General features: G+C 38.4%; 1 protein-coding gene across 5 annotated transcripts in view; it reads left to right on the top strand.

Moving 5' to 3' along the window:
* Window positions 1-16,977, top strand: part of LOC121317617 (sentrin-specific protease 6-like) — a 32,717-nt gene extending 15,740 nt beyond the window's left edge. For 4 of the 5 annotated variants that reach the window (XM_041253746.1, XM_041253747.1, XM_041253744.1 and 1 more), the window contains 15 exons: window positions 1,277-1,512; window positions 1,641-1,796; window positions 3,017-3,050; window positions 3,947-4,135; window positions 4,589-4,788; window positions 5,004-5,131; window positions 5,273-5,389; window positions 5,691-5,813; window positions 6,039-6,131; window positions 6,566-6,966; window positions 8,129-8,220; window positions 8,792-8,883; window positions 9,381-9,449; window positions 10,252-10,402; window positions 15,685-16,977. In XM_041253746.1, the coding sequence (XP_041109680.1) occupies window positions 1,277-1,512; window positions 1,641-1,796; window positions 3,017-3,050; window positions 3,947-4,135; window positions 4,589-4,788; window positions 5,004-5,131; window positions 5,273-5,389; window positions 5,691-5,813; window positions 6,039-6,131; window positions 6,566-6,966; window positions 8,129-8,220; window positions 8,792-8,883; window positions 9,381-9,449; window positions 10,252-10,402; window positions 15,685-15,891 (2,288 nt within the window). In that variant the 3' untranslated portion in view covers window positions 15,892-16,977. The remainder of the gene's footprint in view (window positions 1-1,276; window positions 1,513-1,640; window positions 1,797-3,016; window positions 3,051-3,946; window positions 4,136-4,588; window positions 4,789-5,003; window positions 5,132-5,272; window positions 5,390-5,690; window positions 5,814-6,038; window positions 6,132-6,565; window positions 6,967-8,128; window positions 8,221-8,791; window positions 8,884-9,380; window positions 9,450-10,251; window positions 10,403-15,684) is intronic. The other variant, XM_041253743.1, reaches the window with a different exon arrangement.
* Window positions 16,978-18,092: the final 1,115 nt, after the last annotated feature.

The raw sequence follows: 18,092 nt of genomic DNA, 5'->3' as shown, positions 1-18,092 counted from the left end.
TCACAGCTAGCCGCCAAAGTCAAGAGTGTTTCAGTGCTTTTCTCCAGACCTTTCCAACCTCAGAAATTCTTGCCGTGCATCAAAAGTCACTACGGGATTGTGGGATAGTATTGTATTTTGTTTTAAAGAAACTGACGGTAACAAATACATTTAACCATAGGCTCATTATAAATAAAAAGGAATCTGGCTAAAAAGGAGAGCACAGCCAAACAAACAGCATGGGTCACTGTGTTTAGCATGAGTAAATAAAAAAAAAAAAAAGCAATGTGACTTTAGACTTTTATCTTGTAACAAAGCAGGATGAACATTGTTCAGTTTAACAAAGTTCTCTGCTTTTGGTGAATACAATCAAACTTAAAGAAAACCAAATAAAAAAAAAAGTCATATGCCTCAAAAGCACAAAGGGAGTGATTTTCCTGCTGGTTAGTTCTCTACACGCACATCAAACAAGCCTGGCCAGATAGCCATGCTCAGACGCTTTGAGCAGTGGAAACACACTGTTTTGTTGTCAAGGGCTGCCATTGCATAGCAGTTGATCTATTCCTGGATTTACTATGACTTTACTAGAACACACCTGAACTTACCTATTCACTGTGGCTAATCAGGCTCATAGTAAAACCTGGAATGGGTGATTTGCTATGCAGTAGGGGTGTTATGCCCATTCTTTGCAGCTTAAATAATATCTGTTATGCTCCATTTACATTGAAAACAAAATAGATACAAAATAGTGGATAAAGCACAAAAATTGCAGAGAAGACTGGATGCAGGGACTAAAGAGTGGAACAGTATAGAAGTTATTTAAGGAGCACCAAAACATCTGAGAATTACTTTAAAAATAATTGTATTTCTTTCAATAAAGTATTGTTTTGTGCATATTAATATACAGTAACAAAGCTTCGCTATTTATATATATTATATATATATATATATATATATATATATAATATATATTAGAATATAATATATATATATAGTAACCTGCATATTTTGCTAAAAATTATAAAAAATTAGAACTTTAATCCTTTAATATGGGAAATTATACCAACTAACATAGCGGCATGCACATGACACAATAGAACACACACACACACACACACACACACACACACACACACACATATATGTGTGTGTGTGTGTGTGTGTGTGTGTGTGTGTGTGTCTATTGTGTCATGTGCCGCTATGTTTAGTTGGTATAATTTCCCATATCAAGGATTAAAAATATTAGCAAAATGCAGGTCTATATCTACTTATAGTGTGTGTTGTACTTGTACTGTAGTTGTGTTGTCCAGTGATGAGGATGAGGAAACAGAAAATGCCAGCACAGGCAGTGTGAGCAGGATGGATAGTGAGTCTCCTCGCCCCGCAGACTCGGCACACTCCTCTCCAGCACCCTCTGGTGGAAGAGTTGAGGCAGCTGTGAAGGACAACACCAAGCGAGCAGAACAGACAACCAGTGACATCTTTACAGATATTGACATCAGAATACCAAGAAAAGCACGAATGAAAGACCAGGTACTTTTTCTTATTGTATATGTTCAAGTGAAACCTGTACACCCACAAAACTAAAGAAACATCTTCAGTGTTTCTACAAGTGTTGTTTATTCAATGTGTGATTTCAGCACTTTACTGTTTCCTTGTAGTTTGGTAACAATGTCCCTGACAACATCATGAGCAAACGTCGAAAAGTTGTTCAGATACACCCTGGTGGCCTGCATACCAAATTGGAAAGCATCATTTTGGATTGTCGAAGCATACGGATAGGATCACTGCGCAGAATGGTGACTAAACCAGTCATTGTAAGTAAAACCCTGTTATTGTTTCTATTTGTCCAATTACATCAGAATTATAGTCATTAGTACTGTTTTTTGTATAAAACAGTAGTATGTTTCTTGTAACTTTTTACCTGTTCGCATATTGGGTTATGTTAATATCCTCTGTCTGTAAATTTAATGTCTATTTAAATTATAATACTCCACTATTCACCTTTGGGTAAGGCCCTGTGAAAATCACAAATTCACGACAGTGTCACAGGTAAAGTATTGTATTTCACGGACTGTGCACGGAACTATTTTATAAATTGTGTACAAATGTTTTTTTGTACAAACGTAGAGAGATAAATGCACTGACATAATTAAAATCAACTTCAAAGTTATTCAAGCACTTTACAATAGCTTGTAAATGGTGTGATAATTAACAGCCTGTAGGTAAAGTGTATCTGCAAGGACAGCTTTCAGTTCTACATCAGGTACATGTTCACCATTTAGGCCTTGCAAAACAAATACAGTGTGTAATCCACACTGACAAGCAACCAGACTGTTTTACCAATTCCATAATCTCCTGCTTGTGATACTATACCAGCTGGGCTGATAAAGGAAATCGCTCGACTATTTGCTACACTCGTAACACGTAACTTTTTGCTTGTCCAATTTTTCAAGAGAGATATGTGCGCAAACAAACTCCTCTGTCAGGTCAAAATGCAATGTGTTTCGTGCTTCCCAGTTTTCAGTGGACCTTTGGAACATGGAAGTCATCGTTTTTTGTTTCTTTGCAAGTAAAGCAGGCACAGTACTACTCTGGATTTCCACCTTTCTCATCAGTCAGTACTTGAGTGTAAATGCTTGTCAACATAGACGATTTTCGGTAGTGATCTACAAGGACATACAGAAAAGCTTACCTCCATCGCCTTGTAAAACGCCTGTTGGATACTGCTTTACGTGATCTGCTCCAGACACATTTGTACACTTTTTAGAGACATCAGTTTTCTTGTTTACAGTGTGTAGTATTTTAACTTCCCACCGAGATTGAATATAGTCAAATGGGCCTTAATTATGGGGAAGAAAAACATCAACAGTAACACCAGAGACTTATTTTTGCTGTCTCCTGTGATATTAAAAAATGCTTTGTTTTGAGATTCACGCCTAAATCCACATTTTTATTTTTTATTTTTTATCATTAAAGACTTTTAAATTTCAAGTTGTTTGCCTATTTATTAATTTTTTTCCTTTCTGATTAACAGTTTACCCTAGAGTACATCAAAATTGATACTGAAGGTAAGCATTGCAATTTAAACATTTAACCTAGATCTGCTTTTGTTGTTCATTAAGTAGCTTGTTAAATGCAACGAAAAAATATTCTGTGTACAGTTGGTACAATGAATTGATGTGTGTTTTATAACAAGAGGAGACATATTTTATTACCATGTTATGTAACCTTAAATTCAATTGCATATTCCATAAACATAATACAGTAATCAGTCGCATATCCAACTGCATTGGGACCAGAGTAAGGGCGGACATGTAAAAAGTCAGATAAATTAATCCTGTTTTAAAAACCATTATACACAGCTGTAACAGTTATAATATTCACACAATTATTGTTTTGAGATTCAGCCTTTATTAGGAAGCTCCCTTGTTTAGAAAGATACAGGGTATGACTGCTCAGCCGTGTGGGTGCGTGCATTCACTACTTAGTGACAGGCAGGAGATCGAGAGGGAGGTTGAAGTTGACACGCCCCGCAGGTGAACAGGATTTATTTACATATCAACACACTGAACAGCTCATGTGACACTACCAGCAATGGCAGCACACAGAGCACATACAACACAGCGTACGAAAACTTTGGTAGGATCTACAATCTCTGAACTAATCTTCTCTTTTCAGTAATAAACTGATGATCATGGCAGATATGTGATGGGTGGATAACTTATTTTTTTTTTACTAACTAATCAGGCATGTAGTAGAGAGAAATCCAGCCGTGAATAAGCTGTTCTACATAAATTGAACCCTACATAAATAATGTTTGTCAGGGGCATGTAACTTTCCAGAGGCAACTTTTAATAGAAAGAAGAATCCACGTTTAGCTGGCATTTCTCTACTATGGGGAATTTATAGATGAATGCAAGATGAAATGAAGTAAATACAATCTGCTCTGTTTCCATTGCTTAAGCTCCTACAGAGGATGATGTACAGCAGGTTATGCTGAGAACATCAGAACTTATCCACTGTGAATGGTGCTCAGCCAAAAAGTTGCCAGTCATATTTTTTCAAACCACACCAGAAGCCTGTTTGAGTCTACAGACGCATTTGAAAATGTCCAGGGAGGACGGAGGGGTGTGGTATGATTGCAAAGGAGATAGTAAGTATAATTAGGCGCATTTGTTTTTGCATTCTGAACGTTATATAATGTCTTTCCCTTCACCACAGATGATGAAATCCTTGGCAAAGGGAGTATTGTGGAGGCGGTCGTATGTATGCATGTCACACCTACAGCTCATTGTTCTCCAACATAATCTAAAGAACATGCTAAGGGTTATTAAATTGTTTATTCTGCCATTAAATATACCCTTCTGAAATATGCGTCCCTTAATGAGTGCTAGGATGTGACATCACAAGGTGGCAACAGTTAAAAAAAAAAAAAAAAAAAAAAAAAAAAACACGACTGAAAAAATGTTTCCTCAGCCACCACTGTGTTGCTGACCCTTTTTATTGTTTATTTTTTATTTAACCCTAGATTTGAGTTGTCTGTAGTTTCTCCAAATGTAAGGTTTTGTAGGGGTGGAAATGATGTACAGTCTCCATTGTTTTTTAGGTCCTGATGAACAATACATTGTCTTGATTTTTGAGAATGGGTTATCTGCACAGGAGCACGTTATATTGGAAGAAATACTTCAAACAGTTGGCACAGCTAATAAAATAAGTGACTTTTTGGTGAAATTAAAATTTGAAGAAGCAAACAGAAGGCTAGTGCGATTTAATAAAAGCTATGTGGAAAATTCTCTAAAGGACAAGGTAAGGAAGCCAACAAATAGCTAATGCAAGACCTTTCTATGACTATAAATACTGCATGAATGCAGACAGTGGCAGAAGTGCTTTATATTGGAGGTATAATGAAGAGGAAATGTCCCGACCAATTATGTGTTTGTAGTTTGTGTGTGTGTGTGTGTGTGTGTGTGTGTGTGTGTGTGTGTGTGTGTAACAGTTGATGCATATCTTTTGTCATGTAGCAGACTCCTGACTCGAGCATGCAGCCGCGCACCATTGCAACACGGCTTCAAACTTCAGCACACCAATTCTTTGAGGATGATGAAGAAATGGCAGATATGCACACTGTCTTTACAGGCCCAGTTCAAAAGTAAGATGTAATGAATATTTTGGATCTTTAAGGTAATGAAGGTGCTAAAGGAAACTGTTTGTCTATTTGACTTCATATTTGACTTGTGTCTCAGGTTTTACCTTATATTCTCAATCACATGTTTTCTGTTTTATTTTGCAGATTAATAGTGTATCCACCGGCCCCTGCCAAAGGTGGTATTTCTGTCACAAACGAGGATCTCCACTGTTTAAATGAAGGAGAATTTTTAAACGATGTCATCATTGATTTTTATTTAAAGTAAGTTTTATATAAACATTTTTAATTTGATGTGAATAACAGACCTGAATCATGACAGATCCCAGTTCCTCTCCAAATTGTCAACAAAGAAGTTCCCCTTTTGCATTTAAGTGTATGGGCATAACTTCCTTGTAATATGTGAAGTACAAAATGGGTATTTGTATCTCCATATTGTGAACTTTTTCTGTTCCCATCGATCAATACTGTGTATTTTAAAGATGCACTTACCTAGAAGACTCCTTTGCAGTTTGATAAGAGCTGTTTTGTTTTTGTTTGTTTTATTGGCCTGTGCTACCTCTAGATATCTGGTCCTTGAGAAGTTAAAGAAAGAAGATGCCCAGAGGAGTCATGTGTTCAGCTCCTTCTTCTACAAGAGGCTCAATCAGAGAGAGAGAAGAAACGTTCAGGACACGGCTAACCTCACGTGAGTTTAAAGAGTTGCTGTTCCGTTTGCTTTGTTGTCATTGGCTTTGACAAATCCCATACACCTCACTATGATAATCTTTCAAATGAAGGTACTTGGTTATACTGTACATGTATCTTGCCTGTTATAAATCTGTAATTGTGGTATCCCTGTAGGCCATTTGATGAAGCTTTACCTGTAAAACTGCAGTTGCAAAATGATAAAACATGTCTCATTGCATTACAGAATACAGCAGAGAAAACACAAGAGAGTGAAAACCTGGACTCGCCATGTGGACCTTTTTCAAAAGGATTTCATTTTCGTCCCTATAAATGAATCGTGAGTTCTAAGCATGGCATGCACACAGTGCATTAACATTAGTGTAACTGTAAAACAGCGCTGCTTTTTGTTTCTAAAAAGGGATGTGTCTTTTTGTACTAACACTGAAAACACTTTTTCAATTGTGATGAAATTTGTTTGACATTCTTTAGCGCAAGTTATTGAGAGCATCAGTTTCTGTGGTGTGTAGACTGTCTGTCCATCTACATATGACTAGATAAAATGTACTAGCCATTCTTTAACTTGGTTATTGAGAATAGAATCATTCTGGGGGTAAAAGTGCACTACTTGCAAGTCCCATTAGCCCTTTATAGAAGTGAAATATCTTATATATATATATATATATATATATATATATATATATATATATATATATATATATATATATATATATATATATATATAGTATTTATTTATTTATTTATTTTCTTTAGAGCCCATTGGTTTTTGGCTGTCATTTGTTATCCTGGTTTGAGTAGCCCTCAGCATGAACCAAATCCTTTGTACAAGTGTCCACCGATAACGATGAACAGTTCCACAGCGGAAGGGAGCAGTGTTTCATCTCCAGAGGAACCGGATAATACTGCAGGAAGACTTCATTCCACGCAGGTGTTTGACCCTGCAAACACACCCACTAAAGCACCTGCCCTAGCTGCTATAGACACAAGTGCAGACAGCGGCTCTAATAGAGCTACTGTCAAAGAGGGAAACTGCAGAGGCAATATGTCAGAGGAAGACAAGACTGTGACCGACAAACCAGAAATGGCAGAGAACAGCACTAAAGGAGTAAACGGGGCACTGGTTGAACAAGCAAACACTTGTCTACATTATAAAGGTAAGAAGGTATCTCTTTCACATAACTGTACTTCATGTATGGGCAAATGTTTCAACTAGAAGTCTAACTGAATGGGTTCAATAGAAACCAAGCTGAAAGCCAACAGAACAGACCATCATTGACATTGTTTTCCATGAACAAATGCAAAAGGAAAATGAAAACTCAAAATCACCACCAGAAAACGCCTGCAGTACTGCGAGAGAGAAAGACTAGAGAGCATCAGTTAGTAGCACAGCTAATAACAGATACCCATCGAGAATCGAGTCGAAACCTTGTCATTAAATGTGTTGAGTTTATTTTAGTGTTTCTGTATTTAGCACTATTACATGTTAAATAGTTATGGATAAATGAAAGCTGACTCCTGTACTTGATTCAGGTACTCAAGCAAAGTTATCTGTTGTAACCAAGTATAATTTAGAGAATATTTGAAAAATGTTGAGCTTACTGATCACATGCCTTTGACATAGTACTGTGTTTCCGGGGGATGAAACTAGGGTGAGGTGACCGGTTAGATGTTTTATAACTAAAAACTCAAGCCTTGGTCTAGTGGAATTTTTTCTTGTAAGGTAATATATGAATAACGAATACAGTACACTACAGTGTATTTTTATAAAAAGGTACATTATTGTGCCAGCGGTCATTTATGACAGTAAATGATGTTCATATCAGTTGAACAATAATTTCTGCCAGCTATGTACAGACTAAACAAAAAAAAAAAAAAAAAAACTGTACTGAGATGTTTTGGTAATTGTCAAAAAGTGTTAAATGTGTCAGTGCTTTTTCCATCATTTTTTAACAAATGTTTACTTTTACTTTGACTGTCAAACATGTTGCAAATAGTCACATTAATGGAGGTGACGAATCTGGTAATCAAAATACAGATACAGTTTCTCTATCTACTGTAACTGTGACTCAAAAATGTGAATACATGTATTGATTTATTGAGTTTGTTAGCCAGGATAAGACTGTAGAGATGCAACATCACATTTACAATGTTGTCCCAGAGGAGGCACAGTGCAGACAGATCAGTCAGTCATTCCTTTCAAATGTCACTTTGAAAGTGAATGTATGTAAGGCTTAGCAATGAGTTAGTATAGGCATGTCTTTATATTAACGTGGTCGTCTTCTGCAGCGTGACTTTGTATCATGTGTTTCTTTTAAGATGGCTTGCAAAGGATCAGGGTTAGTTACAGTCCCGCAATAAACAGAGAGGATGACACATTTGCGTTTTCTGATGACCAAGACTCCAGCCAGGTAAATAAAGTTCCTAGTGCCATTGTTGCAAGAAATACATTTTGAATACAGCATTTAAATATTTTTTGTGTTAATAAATGTTTTAACAGACCAGGGTCTGCCTTTTAAAATAGCACAATTCCTGACCAGCAATTAAGACTAATGGCATTTAAACATGTTTCGTTTACCTTCCTGACTCTCTTATGATGTTTGCAATGATGCTTGAAAAATTTAGATTTGTATTATTTTTCTGTTAGTCAGACACTGAATTCCTGATCTTGAGAAATCCTGTGACAGTTACATTTCAAATATGTGGACTCCACCGGTATTGTACAGAAGCACATACTGTACGATATTACTTGATTTCTCAAGACCAGGAAGAAAAATAATATAACAATACCAGCCTGCACGCAAGAATGCAGACTGTTAGACTGTGTGCAATACACTGTAGTTTAACAGAATAGTACAGAAATTGGATATTTTAAAATGTTACTTTTTTATCATCAGCTTATTGACATTCGTGCAGCTCAATGAATTTTTTGCTCCTGACTACCTCTGCAAAGTGAGCAAGCATGATCATATTGATTTACAGGAGGAAGGTAGTGACGATGGCACTTTTGCTGATGATCCAATGAATTCTGCAGAAAGTAGACACTGGCATCTGAGACCCACCATTTGTAAGCAGTGAGTATGGAAATCAGCATTGTTCTTATTCATCTATCAGTAACAGTGTTAGTCAGGTAGTCCCCATGTGGGGAGCTTGAAGGTTTTTGTAAATCTGAATATCTTGTAAATGCATTTTAGATTTCAACTTTTTATTTTCAGTTTAATGCCATATAGTAATTGCCAATAAGTATTTAACCTTGAAAGTTTTCATGTAATTTTAAAAGACCTACCAGCAGAGAGCCACACTGGCACTCATGCGTGCTAAATACAGTGTACTGCTCAGTAGCATTGGTTATTGGACTGTTTCATAGCCACAATTCGTTAGGTGTCAAAATAAAATAATTACAAAATAAACTGCTAATTAGAAAGCATAAAAATGATCAAGAAACTATACCTGTTTAAGGTTTTTAATACTGAAGTTGTATATCTTGCCATGGTTAGAAATGTAATGAAAATGAGAAAGCTCTGCATGTCTTCAGCAGCAGCAGTGTGATCCTGTCTCTCCTGTTTTGCAGACCATGTATTCTGATTATGGATTCGTTAAGAGGCCCTACCAGATCAAATGTGGTGAAGACTTTACGAGAGTAAGTGCTTTTATTCTAATTTATACCGCTGCTAACAGAGCTGTGCTTCCCATGACTTTACGAGAGTAAGTGCTTTTACTCTAATTTATACCGCTGCCAACAGAGCTGTGCTTCCCATGACTTTACGAGAGTAAGTGCTTTTACTCTAATTTATACCGCTGCCAACAGAGCTGTGCTTCCCATGACTTTACGAGAGTAAGTGCTTTTACTCTAATTTATACCGCTGCCAACAGAGCTGTGCTTCCCGTGACTTTACGAGAGTAAGTGCTTTTACTCTAATTTATACCGCTGCTAACAGAGCTGTGCTTCCCATGACTTTACGAGAGTAAGTGCTTTTACTCTAATTTATACCGCTGCTAACAGAGCTGTGCTTCCCATGACTTTACGAGAGTAAGTGCTTTTACTCTAATTTATACCGCTGCTAACAGAGCTGTGCTTCCCATGACTTTACGAGAGTAAGTGCTTTTATTCTAATTTATACCGCTGCTAACAGAGCTGTGCTTCCCATGACTTTACGAGAGTAAGTGCTTTTATTCTAATTTATACCGCTGCTAACAGAGCTGTGCTTCCCATGACTTTACGAGAGTAAGTGCTTTTACTCTAATTTATACCGCTGCTAACAGAGCTGTGCTTCCCATAACTTACTGTACTAATGCAGGACTGCATACACACAAAACTGGTCTTTAGTTTCAACAGAAATGTCTGTAGAACACAAGCTATAGTAAAATAAACTCCCTTTTCTTTCAGTCACTTCTTTCTTTAAGAATTACTAAGATTCAAACATATTTTTTTTGTATTGTAGGTATTTGGAAGTTGAATGGGAAGCGCGAAAGGGAAGTAAAAGAAGTTTCCCTAAAGAGTTAATGAGGGGTTCCAGTCCTCGAGTCCCACAGCAAGACAACTTCAGTGACTGTGGTGTTTATATCCTGCAGTATGTGGAAAGTTTCTTTGAGGTGAGTTCTTAACGTCAGTGACCTGGTGTTTATATCCTGCAGTATGTGGAGAGTTTCTTTGAGGTGAGTTCTTAACGTCAGTGACCTGGTGTTTATATCCTGCAGTATGGGGAAAGTTTCTTTGAGGTGAGTTCTTAACGTCAGTGACCTGGTGTTTATATCCTGCAGTATGTGGAAAGTTTCTTTGAGGTGAGTTCTTAACGTCAGTGACCTGGTGTTTATATCCTGCAGTATGTGGAGAGTTTCTTTGAGGCTAGTTCTTGCTTTGATTTTACAAACTTGTGTCATTCTCAGACACTTTACCTGCCTAGGTAACCAATGAAGCAAAATAGTTGTGTCATATATAAAAATAGCAGAAGTGCATGCTTAGCTGTTTATAAAGGGTGGGCAGAGTCAGTGTTGTCTCGTGCAGAGCTTTTGAAAGTATTTTGTTTTGAGGACTTCTTTTTAAAAACAGTTTTGAATAGGGACCCTCAACTGAAAACACAAACAAGAAAGAAGAGCTTTACTGCAGTGAGAGGAAAGACAACACATACCATAGTCTCGCCCTATAACCCTAAGTGTACCAAACTCATTTTAAACCATCAATGCCTACATACAGCAGTTTGATGCCTTAACAGACACCGATTTTAATGTCTAATAAAGAAGTAGGACTAGACTAAAACAAAGCAAGGTAGAGTTTTTACTTTTTATTTTAATACTTTTATGACCATAACTGTTAATGTTAGGTTATTATCATAACTCTGGTTCCCTGAAATAGTAATGTAACCATTACTGTATGAGTATTTACCTTCTAAAGACCTGAATCCTGAATATTGTATACCAAAGTTGCTGCGCGAGCCTGTGACGCAGTCATTACTCCGCCCCCGAGGGCACAAAAGGACTGCGCTCACAGATATTGGCTTAATCTTTCATTCACGCCTGCAGCAATCATGGACACAGCATCCTTTAAGGTTAATGGTTACATATCTGTTTCTAGGAACAAGGGTTATGGTAATAACCTAACGTTCCTTTTCAAGTACAAAATATAACCATTGCCGTATGGATGAGTCTACCAAAAGCATCGCAAGGGCAAGATTGCAGAACGACTGGAATGCTACGAGGCTAAGCCAAGAGGCTGCCTGTGCTTTACCATACAGAACACCAGTAACAGGCAGCTAGGGTGAAAAAATAGAGGGAGAAACTCACTTCTATGTCTGTGTTGTAAGGGTCAACTGGAAAGCTGCCCTTAACACTAGTTCCAAAACCAGGGTTTTGAAGATCCACAGCATTCGGCGTGCAGAACCTAGTGAAGGTATGGGGAGTAGCCCACACTGCCGCATTGCATATACGTCTATCGGAAGATGCATCTTAAAATAACGTCTGCTGTCCATTTTGACGGCCGCTGCTTAGACAGGGCTTGACCATGGGACTTCGCCCCATAGCAGACAAAAAATTGTTCGTACTGCCTCCAGCTTTTCATCCTATCAGTGGAGTACGCAAGGGCCCAAACTGGGCAGAGCGTATGGAGCTGTCACTCTCCATCAGACTGGAAAGCCTCCAGTTCTGGTTGACATGGAATGCCGAGATAGTCTTCGAACCAAAAAGGTAGGTTTGGTGCGGAGCGTTGCCTTTGTCCTGTCCTCTAAAAATTAAGCAGGCTATCGCTATTGATAATGCCTGCATTTCATTCACCTGCTTTGTGGAGGTGATAGCAAGCAAGAAAGCCTTTTGAGCGATAAAAATTTCAGCTCAGCTGAATGCAGGGGCTCAAATGTAGATGTAGCTGGGATACACAGATAGGCCTTTGCTAAACGTGCTAGTTTTCTGTAGGGATTTTCATTCACTCCCCACCGTGCAAATGGATCTTCATAAGGCAGAATACATGAATCGAGTGCGTACTTTTCAAGTTCTGTTTTCAATGAGGTGGTTTCCGTGTAGTATTCCTCACCAAACAGTGTAGCCATAGCGGTATGCTTGTCAGAGCGAGTTTTTTTTACAGACGAACCAGCTGCTTCCATAAATGTGCGTTCCCCTCCCGCGATGTTATCAGTGCTACCTGTATCCAGCAGATTTGAAAGCAAGTCATCCACTTTCTCTCTTACAACATTTCTAACTGCATCATCTGTAAACTTAAGGTGTTTATGTCGAGGATCCAAAAGTGATGCAATGAGTGCTACTTTATGTGCTGTTTCTGTATCTGAAGGTGCCAAGCGCCGCCTTAAAGATTTGGACACAGTGGTGTTAAACTGTGACACTTGATCAGATTCATCGGGTGCCGATATCAGATGCTTTGATAGCAGGGTGGCAGTAACAGGGTGCACTATTGAGATGGCCACCTCTTACTCACCACACAGCAGCTGTGGCACATTTCAAGGAGCACAATACTGGCAGCAGCTCTTCAGTAACTTGCCAGCTATTATCCGTTTGGTCCAGTGTTTGGGCTTCTGTTAGTTTTGTGTAAGCCCTGTCAGGTAACACTGCTACAAGTGCCCATCTCTGCTCTTGAAGACGCTCAAACATGTCGTGGATTGAATTCTATCGTGTACGACAATATTGCATAAGATGGTGCTCAGGCAGATTTTGCTGCTGCTGTTTCAACTTTAAATCCTGAGTTGCAACGGTGCTGTGGTGAAAGTGTGTTACAAGTCGGCTCACAGCACCAACCACATAACTTATGCTAGCTGCAGAGTATGTGCAAAGCACAAATTCGATTCCCACTCCAGAAAGTAATTGTTTGCTAAAACTGTATTGCTGGCATTGTCATGGTCGCAAGCAGTGATTTTCCCACTTGTATTCCATGCTTCAGCAGCGGTCCTCAGCACATCTGTTAGATTTTCTGCTGTATGCCTTTCTGGCATCTGCAAAACTATTTTCCAGTTCACTATAAAATGACAAGTGATAGTCACATAAGATTCTGTAGTCAGCGCAGTCCACAAATCAGTAGTTATAGCAACCTTTTCTGCTTTTGCCAAAGTACTGTTAACAGCAGCAGCGCACTCCGCATTTATTTTCTCCAGTCGAGCCATAATTGTTTTTCTTGCTGGAACTGTGTACGCTGGTTCAACAAATCCCATAAGCTCTCGAACCCTTCTCCTTCAACAAAACTGATAGGTAGCATGTCTTTTGCAATCATTGTTGCAATTAATGTTGTTGAATTTTGTTCAGCATGAAAAACATCACATCGACTCGTCGTAGCGAAAGATGATTAAGCATCGAACTTGTTGATTTGTGATAGGCAATATTGATTTTGCAGAGCTTGCACTGTACATTATTCTCATTTATTTTCTCAAAGTAATTCCACGCTGTACTTTTCTTGCCCTTTGCTGCTTACAGTACTAGCCAATAGCAGACAAGGAAATTAAATGTGCCCTCCTGCCTGTCAGTCATCATTGTGTTGCTAATTATTTGTGGATTCATTTTCACCGATTACTCATTTAAAAAATATCGCACAAGTTTTTCTTTTTTGTTTTTGTTTTTAATTAGCAAGTGATTAAATGTTTATTTACGTATTCGAATAATAATTTTATTTTGGATATTAGAAAATTAGGTCTCACCCCCAATACCAGGTCAGTACTGGTTCTGAACCTGGTTGACACCAGGCTGGTCTGGTACCGGTTTGGTTGTTTTTGCACCATGTAGGTACGGTATTGGTTCGGTGACTTTATCATGGGGTCGGAACGGGTACAGTCCAGGCCAGGACGGTGCGGTAACCTTGGTTCTTGTTCGATACCATTATGGTACCGGATTGGGAGCTTAGCGGGTCGGTGACCTCAGTACGGTACGGGTCCACCAGTTCACAGTGACCACGGGTGGCAATGTATAGGGATGTCCACCTGTAAAAGACACTGGCAAATCCACTCAGTCAGTACCACACACGAGACTGAGGGAAGCCTGCTTGTTAGCAAGGACTAACCGACTTCACAATGGTGATGCTGAAAGCAAAACTGCATCAAGATACTGTGGTAGAGATTGCAAGCAATCACAACCAAAACAAGTATCTTGGTCCGACGCAGTGCTGCCGAGCCCGTTGCAGATAGACGTGCGTGTAGTTTTTGTAAAACAAAATACAAAAACAAAAATGTCTGACAAAAACAGTAATAGAACTGTAGCAGGGAGACATTACATGTGTTGCTGAATCAGACACAGAGCAGTGGGTGTTGACATGACGCACAGGTGCACAGATTTAATAACAACACAGGCCCTGAAGCTAGTGTACCAATAATTGTAACCCTAGCACCGGATTTAATAAATGAAACAACACCAAGCTAAAAGTAAGTTTGCCCACAAGTGGCGAGTGATAGTCCCACTAAAAGAAACGTCCCCCTCCAGGAACTTACTACACTACTATCCCTCATGGTACTTAGTTTGGGATTAAATCCCCCATACTGACCTACTTCTGTGTTACCAAAGTCCCGGCATCCTCACGGCGACTCAGGCTTCTTCAGACGGGCTTGGCTGGGCAGTGCCTTCGCAAACACCATCTTGGACTGGAAGGGTTTTGTGTCATAGTTCTTTCTATGGAGCGGACGCTCTCCTCCTCAGTGTAAACAAGCAAGCTTTCGCTCAGCAGCCGCCTGTGTTGCCATGGCACTGCAGTTGCCTCGAACGTTGGCGCTACTGCCTTCTTAAACAGGCTTAAGCGCCCCGGCCACAGCCACCCTGACAACCAGGACCTCCCAGGCAGCTCAGCTCTGTGCAAGCCTTCATGTTTACCAAAGCAACAGCGCAGCTGAACCAGCGCCACGGTCCTCCCTGTCAACAATAACAATTACAAGTATTGTGCTAAAAAGCAAAAACGAGAAATAATATAAGCTCCAGCCGGAGCTACGCAGCCTTGGTGGAGGGGAGCACAAAGTCAGCCGACTTATGTTGCTGGATCCCTGGGAAGGAGCAACTCAAGCTGCTCGCAATGGGTACAAGGCCACAGCGGGACATAACAAGCAACAGGCTGTAGTTAGTGTAGTTAGTAAAAACTATTACAGCAATTTTAGTTTAATGTCACATTTAATTTAGTAATCAGGTCAGTCGAAGGTCCTTTTGTGCCCTTGGGGGGGGGGGGGGGGAGGCCAGCACTGTTTCACAGGCTCGCTTAGTATACAATATTCAGGATTCGGGTCTTTTGGAGGAAAATACCCAAATGGTAATGGTTATATTTTTGTACTTGGATTTAAATGCTACTCTATACAGTATATTAGTTTAGAACATGTATATTAAAACACAATTTCTCTTTGTACAACAGATTATATCGACTAATGCTGAACCTTTTCAATGTGAATTTGAATGTTTATTTTTTCATCCAGAACTCAATCCCAAGTTTTGATCTGCCGATGAACCTGACCGATTGGTTTCCCCAGCACCGAATGAAGAAAAAACGGGAAGAGATCAAAGAGCTCATCCTGAAACTACAGGAACAGCAGCAAACAGACAGGATAGGGCAGACAGATCCTGGAACAGAAGCATTATCAGAACTAGTTCCAGAGAACACAAGTGCTAGCTGCTCTGACTGAAACCTGCTTGTACTTGTGCTAGTGCTGCCCAAGCTTGTGGAACTCTTCTCATCTTTAATCACAGCAGCAGAGACCTCCTGGAAACTGCATGGGAGTACACGTGCTAGTGCTGCTGGATCTTTTCTTTTTTAAATAGTTTTGTCAAATTTCAAAATATTGTTAAATAAAGTATGTACATATGTTAATGTTGCCGGTCGTGCCATTTGTAATTAGTTTTTCACTTGTTAGATTAATTAGTTTTACGTATTCTCTGTTAATAGGGGTGAAATAGCAAAGTACTACTATGATCAAATAAAAAGGGTTATGGACCATATTTTTTTTTTTTTTTTTTATGGTTTTTAAGCTGGTTGCATCTTCGATTTTGGAGTGGATAACATTAAATTACCAATAGTTACTGTACTGTGTAAGTAGTCCCTATTCACAAACATCAAAGTCAATATCTTTATTTATGAATAAAATAGGTTTGTGTTTATGAAGCTTGTGTTGGCTTCTTTGAGTAGTCAGTAACAGCTCAATACAATACAATTCACATTTCTATTGCGGCTTTCATCACAAAGATCCCAAAATGCTTTACACACACACAAAAGAACAATTAAACCATTATATTAAAAACAGTCTAATAGGCAGCAATAGAGTTCTAACTTTATTTTATACATTTAAATAGACTTTATGCAATGAATGAGTTAAATCTTTGTGAATATGCTATGATTTAACACTTGCATGTGTTCAAATTTGATCCCAAGTGGTATGTGTAGGGTTAAAAAGAAAAGACAAAATCTCACACATGTTTACATAGTGTCCATGAGTCTCTTACTGCATTCTAAAAAAAGATGAGGACAGATGTGTTGCAGACAGCTTATCATTACGCAGACCTGACAGCTTCAGACAGACTGGAACAGCTTCAGTTTTTTTTTCTGGTGTAGCATTGCAGAGACAGGATTTTGAATTGGAATTTTATGGTATTGTCCGTTTACAAGTATTATTGAAGGAACAGAATACAAATGTGTACTTTGACAAACTAAACAATAATAACAATAATAATAATTAATATCAGAAATGTGTTTGTTTACTCTATACACCTTTATGTTTAGGAGGCAGTGTGATCTAGTGGTTAAAGTCCACAGAAGGTCACCGGTTCAAATCCCATCTCTGCCACTGACTGACTCACTGTGACCCTGAGCAAGTCACTTAACCTCCTTGTGCTCCTTCCTGCAGATGAGATGTTGAATCAATGTCCCATTGTAAGTAACTGTGCATATAACGTACAGTTCACAGCCTACCTCTGTAAAGTGCTTTGTGATGGTGGTCCACTATGAAAGGTGCTATATAACAATAAATATTATTATTATTATTATTATTATTATTATTATTATTATTATTATTATTATGTTGACTGGCTGACAGACTTGGCTTAGCAAGTCTAAGCATGCATGCTTTCAGGAGTGGGTTTAACTTGGCATTAACAGAGTGGGAATTCTTGGAACATCTACATATACCAAGTGTATGAGGCAATAGGTTTTAGAACTAGTTTGCTTCCAAACCATTATTTTTGGAGTCATGGTCAAAATCACATTCTGTTAGATCTGAATCAGGAGAAAGATTAGAATAGCAATTGTGTGAATATAGTTATCAGTTCATTACTGGTTGGTAAAGTTTTTCGTTTTTTTTTTTATTTTAGCTTGATGCTTGTTTTATTTTAACCATCCAGAATTATTGTTATTATATTACATCAGTAGTTTATCGATCAGTCGTTAATGGTAATCCTTTGCTTCCATTAATATTACTACAGTATTTAGAGTCAGTGAAACCAGCTGTAATAGACTGCATCCAAGCACAGCAGGGGTATATAATAATACAAAATAAAATTAAAATGTTATCAAAGTACAAGAATGAATCTGCCATTTAAAGATGTTATACTGTATCTACAAACATCTACTAAAGAACATTGAAAAATGGACAAGGTGAATAGGACACAACTAGAACTAACTTGGCCTCTTTTTAATACTGCTTTTATACAGTACAGTTGTTAAAAAATGAGGCTTTGTTAGTAGCAAATATTGTCTACTTTTAATTATATAAATCATCATTAAAACCCCCTTTAGTATTTTGTAATAAATAAATGGCTACATTAAAAAGTGAAAGCTAGAGTTGCATTTCTGGCAAGATGTTTCTTCAGGTCTCTGAGAATTCCATCAGGAATA

The sequence above is a fragment of the Polyodon spathula genome, chromosome 6 (assembly GCF_017654505.1).
Source record: "Polyodon spathula isolate WHYD16114869_AA chromosome 6, ASM1765450v1, whole genome shotgun sequence".
Taxonomy (NCBI): Eukaryota; Metazoa; Chordata; class Actinopteri; order Acipenseriformes; family Polyodontidae; genus Polyodon; species Polyodon spathula.
The sequence above is the reverse complement of the archived record's forward strand: the minus strand, read 5'-3'. Positions and strand labels throughout refer to the sequence as shown.